The sequence below is a fragment of the Periophthalmus magnuspinnatus genome, chromosome 8, assembly GCF_009829125.3.
Source record: "Periophthalmus magnuspinnatus isolate fPerMag1 chromosome 8, fPerMag1.2.pri, whole genome shotgun sequence".
Taxonomy (NCBI): domain Eukaryota; kingdom Metazoa; phylum Chordata; class Actinopteri; order Gobiiformes; family Gobiidae; genus Periophthalmus; species Periophthalmus magnuspinnatus.
This window is the reverse complement of record NC_047133.1, coordinates 335,165-347,500: the sequence shown is the minus strand read 5'-3', so window position 1 is coordinate 347,500 and position 12,336 is coordinate 335,165. Positions and strand designations below refer to the sequence as shown.

Sequence of the window (12,336 nt, the reverse complement as noted above, 5' to 3'; positions counted from 1 at the left end):
TGGAACATGGACCTGTTTCATTGACTGTTTTTTTTTTTTTTTTTTTTAATTCCTTATTGTGTCTTTCTCTGATTTTATCTGGACCTTCAGACATGAACTTGTCCACATAAAACATGAACTTGTCCACATAAAACATGAACTCTGAACACTGAATGAAGTCCTGGAGACAGGTCCTGTAGAGATGGAAGGAGCAGCATCACCTTCTCAGCAGAGGCACAATGTGCTGCAGTCTCTGTCCCTGGCCCCAGTGAACCACACAGTGATGGAGGAGGTGAGGATGGACTCAATGATGGAAGTGTAAAACTGCACCATCATCTGGACCGGCAGCTTGAGTTTCCTCAGCTGCCGCAGGTAGAACATCCTCTGCTGGGCTTTCTTGATGAGGGAGCTGATGGTCGGCTCCACTTGAGATCCTGGGTGATGCAGGTGCCCAGGAAGTGGAAAGAGTCCACAGTGGTGATGGGGGAGTCCGTCAGGGTGAGGGGAGGCAGGGGGGCTGTGACTTTCCTGAAGTCCACGATCATCTCCACTGTCTTCTGCTGCACCAGGACACCAGCCGGTCCACCTCCCTCCTGTAGCAGACTCATCGCCGTCCGAGATGAGTCCGATGAGGGTGGTGTCATCCGCAAACTTAACCAGTTTGACGGAGTCGTGGCTGGAGGTGCAGCAGTTGGTGTACAGGGAGAAGAGCAGGGGAGAAAGTACACAGCCCTGTGGAGATCCTGTGCTGATAGTCCGAGTGTCCGAGACATTCTTCCTCAGCCGCACGCGCTGTCTCCTGTCCGTCAGGAAGTCAGTGATCCACCTGCAGGTGGAGTCAGGCACGTTGAGCTGAGCTTGTCCTGGAGCAGAGCAGGGAGGATGGTGTTGAACGCAGAGCTGAAGTCCACAAACAGGATCCTGGCGTAGGTTCCCTCAAATGACTTCATGATTACAGACGTCAGCACCACAGGTCTGTAGTCATTAAGTCCAGTGATCCTGGGCTTCTTGGGGACGGGGACGATGGTGGACAGCTTGAAGCAGGCTGGGACGTGACATGACTCCAGGGAGGTGTTAAAAATGTCCGTGGAGACAGGAGCCAGTTCCTCCGCACAGTGTCTAAGGAGAGACACCGTCTGGGCCCGGGGCCTTACGGGGATTCTGCTTCCCCCTATCCACATAAAACATATTATAACATATTTAAAACACCGTCTGAGTGTCCCACTTTACCTGAATGACAAATATTGTAAATATAAATTCACATTGGGCCATAACATCCTGTCGGGTCAAAACGCCGAGCATCAAATATAATTCAGAACAAAACAATCTGTGTGTGAACTCAGGTGGATCTGTGGCTCTTTCATTGAAGCCGACAGTACGACATGTCACTGAACACACGTGTGAACAAACACGTGTGAACAAACACGTGTGAACAAACACGTGTGAACAAACACGTGTGAACAAACGCGTCGTTTACTTTGACGTTAGTCTGACTTTGCTGCTCTCAGATCAGTGACTTGTTCTATAGACTCAGGGTCTGAGGCTGCACTTTAGGGTCACAGTGGACGGCTCATTTTCACCTTTAAAAACATTTAACCTCTGCCCTGTGCTTCAGTCTGACCTCTGCTCTGTGCTTCAGTCTGACCTCTGCTCTGTGCTTCAGTCTGACCTCTGTGCTTCAGTCTGACCTCTGCTCTGTGCTTCAGTCTGACCTCTGCTCTGTGCTTCAGTCTGACCTCTGTGCTTCAGTCTGACCTCTGCTCTGTGCTTCAGTCTGACCTCTGTGCTTCAGTCTGACCTCTGTGCTTCAGTCTGACCTCTGCTCTGTGCTTCAGTCTGACCTCTGCTCTGTGCTTCAGTCTGACCTCTGTGCTTCAGTCTGACCTCTGTGCTTCAGTCTGACCTCTGCTCTGTGCTTCAGTCTGACCTCTGCTCTGTGCTTCAGTCTGACCTCTGTGCTTCAGTCTGACCTCTGTGCTTCAGTCTGACCTCTGCTCTGTGCTTCAGTCTGACCTCTGTGCTTCAGTCTGACCTCTGCTCTGTGCTTCAGTCTGACCTCTGCCCTGTGCTTCAGTCTGACCTCTGTGCTTCAGTCTGACCTCTGCTCTGTGCTTCAGTCTGACCTCTGCTCTGTGCTTCAGTCTGACCTCTGCCCTGTGCTTCAGTCTGACCTCTGCTCTGTGCTTCAGTCTGACCTCTGCTCTGTGCTTCAGTCTGACCTCTGCCCTGTGCTTCAGTCTGACCTCTGCTCTGTTTGTGCAGTGGTCAGCACAGACAGCGTGGCCAAAGTGACCGAGTGGCAGCAGACGTATTACACCTCAGACTCGGGGATCCAGTCGGGGGCCACGACGCTTCAGGATGAGGAGAGCAGCCAGCCCCGGCCCCCCAGCGCCTCAGCGGGGTCAGCGGGGTCAGCGGGGTCAGCCTGCTCCAGCGACGCTCCGGGGGGTCACGGGGAACCGGCCGGGACGATGGACACAGGTCAGAGGGTCTGTCAGTAAAGTCCTTAAAGAGAATCTAAAATCTCACACAAACGAAAAAGAAAAAAACTTAGTGTAAATTTACCAGGTGCAAAACAGAGAAGAGGCAGGTCCAGATGATTCAAGAGGAAACTCTGGTGTCGCTGAATAAGACGATTATGATCCACCTGAGGGTCATTATGTTTTTAAATATTCATTTAAAACTTAATAAAAGAAACACGTCCGTCCTTCCTCGCTCTGTTTGAACTGTACCTGAGTTTAGATGTTTAGTCTGTGTTCTCTTTACATTTCGTTGTATATTCTCTGTTCTTCAGATCCTCAGCTCTCTCTGACCCGAGCGCAGAGGGTCAGAGCCGCCATGTTTCCAGAGACGCTGGCGCCCGGGGAGGGGGTTCACTCCGACGGGGCCCAGAGCCACGTGCAGCGCCTGGCCGAGCCCTCGCAGCTCCTGAAGAACGCCATCGTGCACCTGATCCACTACCAGGACGACGCGGAGCTGGCCACCCGAGCCGTGCCTGAACTCACCAAACTGCTGTCGGACGATGACCCGGTGAGCGCCTCTAGAAACACGAGGTCCCAGAGCGAGCAGAGGCGGGACGACGTTTGAACGGTCGTGTTACACTCCCTGACAAAAAAAAAAGTCACCACCTGGATTTAACTAAGCAAACATGTCCTCTGTCAGGTCCAGGTTCAAGAACAGTCTGTGCTCAAACAATGTCCTCAACCAGAAAAGTTACACTGTGTATCTTTAACTAAACATATAACATTTGTGTGGCTCGTGTCTCCAGGTGGTGGTGAACAAAGCCGCCCTGATCGTGAACCAGCTGACCCGGAAGGAGGCGAGCCGGCGCGTCCTGGTGCAGTCTCCTGTCCTGATGGAGGCGCTAGTGCAGGCCATGACCGCCGCCGTGGACGTGGAGACGGCCCGATGCGCCTGCAGCGTCCTCCACAGCCTCTCGCACCAGAGAGAAGGACTCGAGCTCATCTTCAAGTCAGGAGGGATCCCCGCTCTGGTCCATATGCTCAGGTCAGTCACCACCAAGAAGAGAGAAGACTGGACTGATGTTTGTTCTGTCGCCACGATGGACGGATGGATGGATGGATGGATGGACGGACAGATGGACGGAGGGATGGATGGATGGACGGATGGATGGACAGATGGATGGATGGATAGACGGATGGATGGATGGATAGATGGATAGATAGATTAGGTTTCAAAGGTCTGTGTCCAGGAGGGGCAGGTGAACAGGAAAGCCTCACTCTAAGGAGATCATGAGGAGGTCCCATCATGAGGAGGTCCCATCATGAGGAGGTCCCATCATGACGGGTTCATATCTCTAGCTTCATATCTCAGCCTCCCTTATGCTCTTCTGTCACAGTTATGTTCCATGTTTATGACCTCATTAGATTTAAACAACTACAGTCTTCTACAGTTCTCTCACACTGAAAACACTCTGGTCCACCTTGTGATGTCATCATGTGGTGATACAGGAAGTGCTCCACTGTGTTTTTAAACTCCACCTTCACTAGAATCATTTGAATCATTTCAGTCCTGGAGTTGTCTCTTATCTCGACTGAAGGACTGAGGAGTTAACATGAAAACTACCACTTGATGACATCACAAGGTGGAACGTCGCATTTTGAGCTTTGGAGATGTTACAGACTAATAATAAAGTGTGACTCAAACATGTGAATGAAACAAAACACAACTCCAGGTCTGTTTTTGAGGAGGGAACAGCGTTAGAACATCACTTAAAGCTCAAAGGAGTCAGTTTTGGGTGATTCCTTTAAAAGTTACGACTGACTTTATTTTGATGCATATTTGTTGTGTATTTGTTGTATATTTATTGTGTATTTGTTGTATATTTATTGTGTATTTGTTGTATATTTGTTGTATATTTATTGTGTATTTGTTGTATATTTATTGTGTATTTGTTGTGTATTTGTTGTATATTTATTGTGTATTTGTTGTATATTTGTTGTGTCTCTGTCCTGCAGCTCGTCTGTGGAGTCAGTGCTGTTCTACGCCATCACGACGCTCCACAACCTCCTTCTGCACCAGGAGGGATCCAAGATGGCCGTGCGTTTGGCCGACGGTCTCCAGAGGATGGTGCCGCTCCTGAAAAAGAACAACCCCAAGTTTCTAGCCATCACCACAGACTGTCTGCAACTACTGTCCTACGCCAACCAGGAGAGCAAGGTACGCCCGGAGAGCAGGGTACACCAGGAGAGCAAGGTACACCAGGAGAGCAGGGTACACCAGGAGAGTAAGGTACACCCGGAGAGCAGGGTACACCAGGAGAGTAAGGTACACCTGGAGAGCAAGGTACACCAGGAGAGCAGGGTACACCAGGAGAGTAAGGTACACCAGGAGAGCAAGGTACACCAGGAGAGTAAGGTACACCAGGAGAGTAAGGTACACCCGGAGAGTAAGGTACACCTGGAGAGCAAGGTACACCAGGAGAGCAAGGTACACCAGGAGAGCAAGGTACACCTGGAGAGTAAGGTACACCTGGAGAGCAAGGTACACCTGGAGAGCAGGGTACACCAGGAGAGCAGGGTACACCAGGAGAGCAAGGTACACCTGGAGAGCAGGGTACACCTGGAGAGGAATATTTGATTGAGCATGTTTCCCTCACATCTGGGGACACAGTTAGATCTAGTTGGTTAAATGCTCAAATACTAAATGCAAACGTTCCATCTGCCACATAAGGTCCAGTTCATGTCCAAACGTGTCTGTGTCGTCCTGTCAGCTCATCATCCTCGCCAACGGAGGCCCTGAGACCTTGGTGTTCATTATGAGGAACTACAACTACGAGAAGCTGCTGTGGACCACCAGCCGTGTGCTGAAGGTTCTGTCTGTGTGCCCCAGCAACAAGCCCGCCATCGTGGAGGCAGGTGTGTGGGACGCTCGGACACTGGACCCGAGCGCTATCCGTGTGTTTGAGAAAAATTTGTCTTGTCCTAGTGCAGATATTTCTTGAGTTTCCTTCTGTTTCCTGAGTTTCCTTGTTTTCCCTGAGTTTCCTTGTTTTCCCTGAGTTTCCTTGTGTTCCCTGAGTTTCCTTGTGTTCCTTGTTTGCAGGAGGGATGCAGGCTCTGGGGCAGCACTTGACCGGCTCCAGTCACAGACTCATCCAGAACTGTCTGTGGACTCTTCGTAATCTCTCCGACGCTGCTACTAAACAGGTTTGTGTCCTGCTCCCTCTGGTCCTGCTTTAAAGGAGAACTGTGTCACTTTTGGAGGGTTTCTATCCATCATGATGCGATGTGCAGTCGTTTCATAGCAGGATACACACGGGCCGTAATGTGAAGGGGAGGTGACTTAGCACAGAGAGCAAAGGGAGGACTCGGCGTTAAAAACAAAAGTTAAACTTATTAAACATGTTAATATGTTGTTTTGGATGAATACAGCATTTTCAAAACAATAAAAGGAAACACGGTGATCTAAATATGTGTTACAGTTAATGCCCCACAGAAGTAAATATTTCCTCTTTAAATGTAATTTTGCCAAACGTTCCAGGCAAAGTGGTGACATCTCCCTGGAGAGAAGCAGGTGGTGGACCAGAAAAGTTACCTAGTGTACCTTTAAAAATGAGCAGACTGAACCGAGTGTGGTGCTTCAGTAGGTGGCGCTCTTTTAGTGGGACTGAGTGCTGTTGTGACTCTGTGTTCAGGAGGGTCTGGACGGTCTGCTGCAGATCCTGGTCACTCAGCTCGGCTCGGACGATGTGAACATGCTGACCTGTGCCACGGGAATCCTGTCCAACCTGACCTGCAACAACGCACGCAACAAGGTCAGCCCCCTACAGGAGTCCCAGGACCCCTACGGGAGTCCCAGGGCCCCTACGGGAGACCCAGGACCCCTACGGGAGTCCCAGGGCCCCTACGGGAGTCCCAGGGCCCCTACGGGAGTCCCAGGACCCCTACGGGAGACCCAGGACCCCTACGGGAGTCCCAGGGCCCCTACGGGAGTCTCAGGGCCCCTACGGGAGTCCCAGGACATGTTCATGTTTAACACACAAACCCTGCATCTTGCAGTGTGTGTGTTAATGATAAACACTTGTGTTCATCTCATTTTGATCCTTGAGTTGTTCAAAATAAAGTCTGAGGTCTAAACATTTGGCTTTACCTTGAATCACTTGAGTAAACATTATTTCTCTGTTGAGCTGACGTAGCTGCTGTTTTCAGACTCTGGTGACTCAGTTCGGGGGGGTGGAGGCGCTGATCCACGCTGTGCTTCGGGCGGGACAGAAAGAGGACGTGGCCGAGCCTGCGGTGTGCGCCCTGAGGCACCTCACGTCCCGACACCCGGAGGCGGAGCTGGCCCAGAACGCTGTCCGACTCCACTACGGCATCCCCTGTGTGGTCAAACTGCTGGGCCAGCCGCACTACTGGCCCGTGGTCAAGGTGAGCCGCTCTACTGGCCCGTGGTGGAGGCGTTGGCGTTGGCAGACACATGACACAGCTGCTGTCAGATACTATTCGTCTTTTGACAGATTTGACGACTCATGTCACTAAAACAGTTTAAATTATATTTAAAGGCCTTGTATTACGCAAAAATAGATTCTTGAGAATTTTAAGACAAGGCAAATTTATTTGAACAGCACAATTCATACACAAAGTAATTAAAAGTGTTACAAAATAAGTGTCACATTGTGTTTATTATATTTCGTTTTTCTCTCTTTTAGGCGACTGTCGGCCTCATACGAAACTTAGCACTGTGTCCCACCAACCAGGCCCCGCTCAGGGAGGCGGGCGCCATCCCCCGACTAGTCAATCTGCTGCTAAAGGCACATCAGGACATTCAGCGGCACGACTCCTCCTCCCAGCAGACATACAAGGTACAAACACTTTAACAGATAATGGTTATGTAATCAACAATGTGCAGAAGTTTTATTCTATTTTTATTATTTTAACGTATTGTATCTTTGGTTATATTTGTGTGTAACATGAGGCACGTTCAGTGATTCAGAGTACAAGTCCAAACAGAGAGGAAGATGAAACTCTGTCCCACAATGGAGGAATCACTGTGTTCATCCATAAACGGTTTATATAAATGGACATGGCTAACATGCTAGCTGCCACATTCCAAACAGGAAGTGATCATAGATGCACTTCCTGCTCCAGTTTGTTGAAAAATGCTCCTCTCTCTGTATCTGCTGCTGTCAGACTCGTCATTTCAGTCTTAAATGTTCATATTAAGCTGTACTTTATGATGCTGGTGTTTGACTCTTTTGTCCATAAATCGATCCAGAGCGAGGGATCACTCCATAAAGTACATTATTAAAACAACTCCAGGTGTTATTAAAGATCAGACCAGTTTTTATTTATTATACATTTCCACTCCTGGTCTTCCTCTGAGTCACATGGGCTGTGGTCATGTGATTTACAGAGGATTTGGTTCTTCAGACCTGTAGGAGCAACAGCACCATCTACAGGTGAACAGTTGTAACGGCTAGTGCAGGTGTGGACCAAGGAGCGCAGACTCAGGGCGAGTTGACAGTGTTTATTTACAGTTTAATAGTTCGTTTAACACACACGGGGAGCAGGGAGCGGGAGACAGACCAGACGGGTGTGGTGCAGAGCAGGGACGGGAAAACCAGGACTGGAACAAGGACAGGATCAGGGTGAGACCAGGGCAAGACAAGCAGGGGCTGTCCAGAGCGGGAATGGAGACAGACAGGGCCGGAGCACGACAGGACCAGGGAAGACCCAGCAGGAGTAACCCAGAGAGCGTGAGACAGGGCCAGAGACGGGAAGCAACCGGAGACCAAGACGGGACAGGAGGCAAGGCAGAGGGGTGGACTGTACCAGAGCTGGAGCGCAGAGGCAGGAGCAGGAACGAGCGAGAGCAGGAATCTGGAAGGAGGAAAAACTCCAATGAGTAACAGGCAGACAGGAAACAAAATGCAAAAACTAAGCTGGAGCATCACATTGATACGTGGACGGTCTGGCCCCGAGTGTCTTCTGTCGAGCCCTCAAATACTCGGCAGCAGGTGAAGGTAATTGCGATGATGCACTCCAGGTGCGTGCGGGAGGAGTCAGGAACTCCACCCAGCTTCAGATTCAGACAGGTAGGGGAGGGGAGAGAGCACAGGAGGACAGGAAATGCAGACATCATGACAAACAGTGTCCCAGTGTTTTTGTTCTGTGTCTGCTGAAAGGAAACACCATAACCCGTAGATCTGTCACCAGAGTCACAGCACATCAGTCTGAAGAAGATGGTGAAAGACAAAATAACTTTGATCTGAAAACGAGGGTCGATCAGAGCAGTGACGTGTTGAAAACAGAAGTATAAAGACGAGTCAAACCTGCATGAATCACTCTAAACTTTCAGAGGATAAATGAGAAGGGAAACAATTATATCAAAGTTAAAGGGGCTAAAAAGTCAATTCTGCACAATATGTCTCCTTTTTGTTTTGAGTAAAAACAGACTCTAACTGTAGAATTAGCTCCACAGTACATATATGCTCTGAATAAACCTGTGTGCTTCAGGACGGCGTGCGCATGGAGGAGATCGTGGAGGGCTGCACCGGGGCCCTGCACATTCTGGCCCGGGATCCCATCAACCGAGGGGAGATCTCCAGCATGCAGACCATCCCTCTGTTTGTGCAGGTCTGTACTCTGCCCCTGGGAACCACTGTCGACTGAAACATGTCCTGGAGCCTTCATGTTTCAGATCAATGAGAAAAATAGAACTTTATTATTCGGTTTTGACTTGAGGCTGAAGTGTGACTGGACAAGAGTCAGACCAAAACTCGTCTTTGTCAATGAAAACAACACAAAACTTGAGTGTCTTAGTTTTTATGTGTTGAATTTTGTCTACGGGACAAAAGTTTAAAGAAGGAACATGTTTTTTTACTCTCCCAAGAGGCTCGTTCAGGTCTGACAGAGTTCTTTGGAGTCAGGTTTGTGGAGAGGCAAGCCAGCTCAGAGTAAGGACACATGCTTTTAAGAGCAATAAAAACCAACACAAGCAAACATGCTTTTATTTTATTTTATATTTTTGACTAAAGAGTTACATACAGTGGCTTTAAGTCCAAATACCATATCCACTCAAACTTTTGTCCAGTTCACTCTATTTTCTTTGCAGTTGAACCTCGACGTCTCTCAAACCTCCTCCGTACTCTTAACGTGTCACTCTGTTGTGTGCAGCTTCTCTACTCGTATGTGGAGAACGTGAAGCGCGTCTCCGCCGGCGTCCTGTGTGAACTGGCCCTGGACAAACAGTCAGCAGAGCTCATCGACGCAGAGGGAGCTTCAGCGCCGCTCATGGAGCTGCTCCACTCCCCCAACGAAGGCATAGGTACGGCCGCGTGGAGGGATGAACGTGTTAAATGCACGTGTAATGGTGTGTGTTTGTGTGTTTGCAGCCACGTACGCCGCCGCTGTGCTCTTCCGTATCTCTGAGGACAAGAGTTCAGATTACAGGAAGAGAGTGTCTGTGGAGCTCACCCACTCTCTGTTCAAGCACGACCCGGTGGCCTGGGACATGGTAAGGGGGCGCTACTGAGCAGAAGAGTCCTGTTACCCCAGGATGTTTTTTATTACATACATACTTGTTCTTAAACTGGCTCATCCCTCCACAGATCTGACCAGTAGAGACAAGTGTCACATGGAACATTTTTATTTCAATGAAACACTCCAGAAAAATCAATAACATGTCACATTTTCACCAAGGGCCACATCAGCAGAAAGGCTCCCGTCAAAGAAGTAAAATAAATGTAGATCATTTTTAAATTTGTTAATTAACTGTGCAAATATTACATATGTTTGCAAAGATGTAAAAATATGGCTGTGTATGTGCATATCTCCTGATAAAATGACATTTTAAGACCATAATAGACCATCTGGACAGAGTGACCCTGTGGACAGAGTGACCCTGTGGACAGAGTGACCCTGTGGACAGAGTGACCCTGTGGACAGAGTGACCCTGTGGACAGAGTGACCCTGTGGACAGAGTGACCCTCTGGACAGAGTGACCCTCTGGACAGAGTGACCCCCTGGACAGAGTGACCCTCTGGACAGAGTGACCCTGTGGACAGAGTGACCTTCTGGGCAAAGTGACCCCCTGGACAGAGTGACCCTGTGGACAGAGTGACCCTCTGGACAGAGTGACCCTGTGGACAGAGTGACCCTGTGGACAGAGTGACCCTCTGGACAGAGTGACCCTGTGGACAGAGTGGCTGGGACATGGGTCTGCAGGGGTCAGACATGTGAACGTACAGATTCAGGTTGTCTGACGTCTCGAAAATCAGATATTAATCTACACTAAAACTATTATTAAAACTAAATACTAATTTAAGCAGGTGTTGATACTAAACATGTCACATTCACAGGACAGAAGCTTCACTGAAGCTTTAGAACGATACAGAACAGGACCACGTGAATATGACCATGGGACACTATAAAGAGTTTCTCTCTAAAGTACTGCCCTGTTTGAGGGGGCTGGACCCTGGAGGGAACAGCTCCCAGAGGGAGGGTGATACGGATCAGCCGAGGTGTGACACAAGAAACAAGAGAAAATGACACGACAGTGAGAAGCAGATACAGACTTAAAATAATCATTTCTCACCAAAAACAGACTTGATCTTTTGATAAAACGCCGTATTTCCAGTGATGGAAACTTTACATATTGAGCCGACATTCTCCAAACAAAGCACAAAGTAACAAACCATGAACACAGCAGCTTTTTCCTGTTTATGGATTCACTTGTGTTTAAAGATCAAACATGTGTGTGGAGCTTTGTGAATCTAACTGTTTGTGTTTTGTGCGATCAGGCCCATTCTCTGGAGCCCACGTACCTCGCTGAAGGTAAGACCTCAGCTTTATTTGAAAGGCAAATCCTTGGACAACACGCTAACAGATCGCACATACGTGTGTTTGTCAGAGGTGGCCGTGCCCTACCCGACATACGGCTACACAGACGTGCCCCTGGACCCCGACCTCCAAGAGCCATACCTGCCTGACCTGACCTTTGACCCCTGCCAGGCCTATCCCCAGCCACTTTAACAGGTATCTGTGTGTAAGTACTGTGTGTAAGTACTGTGTGTACTGTGTGTAAGTACTGTGTGTAAGTACTGTGTGTAAGTACTATGTGTAAGTACTGTGTGTAAGTACTGTGTGTAAGTACTGTGTGTAAGTACTGTGTGTAAGTACTATGTGTAAGTACTATGTGTAAGTACTGTGTGTAAGTACTGTGTGTAAGTACTATGTGTAAGTACTATGTGTAAGTACTGTGTGTAAGTACTGTGTGTACTGTGTGTAAGTACTATGTGTAAGTACTGTGTGTAAGTACTGTGTGTACTGTGTGTAAGTACTATGTGTAAGTACTGTGTGTAAGTACTGTGTGTACTGTGTGTAAGTACTATGTGTAAGTACTGTGTGTAAGTACTGTGTGTACTGTGTGTAAGTACTGTGTGTAAGTACTATGTGTAAGTACTGTGTGTAAGTACTATGTGTAAGTACTGTGTGTAAGTACTGTGTGTACTGTGTGTAAGTACTGTGTGTAAGTACTATGTGTAAGTACTGTGTGTAAGTACTGTGTGTACTGTGTGTAAGTACTGTGTGTAAGTACTATGTGTAAGTACTGTGTGTACGTACTGTGTGTACGTACTGTGTGTAAGTACTGTGTGTAAGTACTATGTGTAAGTACTGTGTGTAAGTACTGTGTGTAAGTACTGTGTGTAAGTACTGTGTGTAAGTACTGTGTGTAAGTACTATGTGTAAGTACTGTGTGTAAGTACTGTGTGTAAGTACTGTGTGTAAGTACTGTGTGTAAGTACTATGTGTAAGTACTGTGTGTAAGTACTGTGTGTAAGTACTATGTGTAAGTACTATGTGTAAGTACTGTGTGTAAGTACTATGTGTAAGT

The 12,336-nt window shown here is 48.3% G+C and overlaps 1 protein-coding gene across 1 annotated transcript in view; it reads left to right on the top strand.

Annotated features, from left to right (window-relative positions):
* The window catches only part of LOC117374714 (junction plakoglobin-like), a 13,887-nt gene extending 2,413 nt beyond the window's left edge, over positions 1-11,474 (top strand). Inside the window, exons 2-15 of the mRNA XM_033970902.2 lie at positions 2,242-2,460; positions 2,774-3,009; positions 3,248-3,486; positions 4,458-4,659; positions 5,213-5,357; positions 5,545-5,648; positions 6,137-6,256; positions 6,651-6,869; positions 7,151-7,303; positions 8,958-9,077; positions 9,618-9,768; positions 9,836-9,957; positions 11,243-11,276; positions 11,353-11,474. Coding sequence (XP_033826793.1) covers positions 2,242-2,460; positions 2,774-3,009; positions 3,248-3,486; positions 4,458-4,659; positions 5,213-5,357; positions 5,545-5,648; positions 6,137-6,256; positions 6,651-6,869; positions 7,151-7,303; positions 8,958-9,077; positions 9,618-9,768; positions 9,836-9,957; positions 11,243-11,276; positions 11,353-11,474 — 2,186 coding nt within the window. The remainder of the gene's footprint in view (positions 1-2,241; positions 2,461-2,773; positions 3,010-3,247; positions 3,487-4,457; positions 4,660-5,212; positions 5,358-5,544; positions 5,649-6,136; positions 6,257-6,650; positions 6,870-7,150; positions 7,304-8,957; positions 9,078-9,617; positions 9,769-9,835; positions 9,958-11,242; positions 11,277-11,352) is intronic.
* The last annotated feature ends 862 nt before the right edge of the window (positions 11,475-12,336 follow it).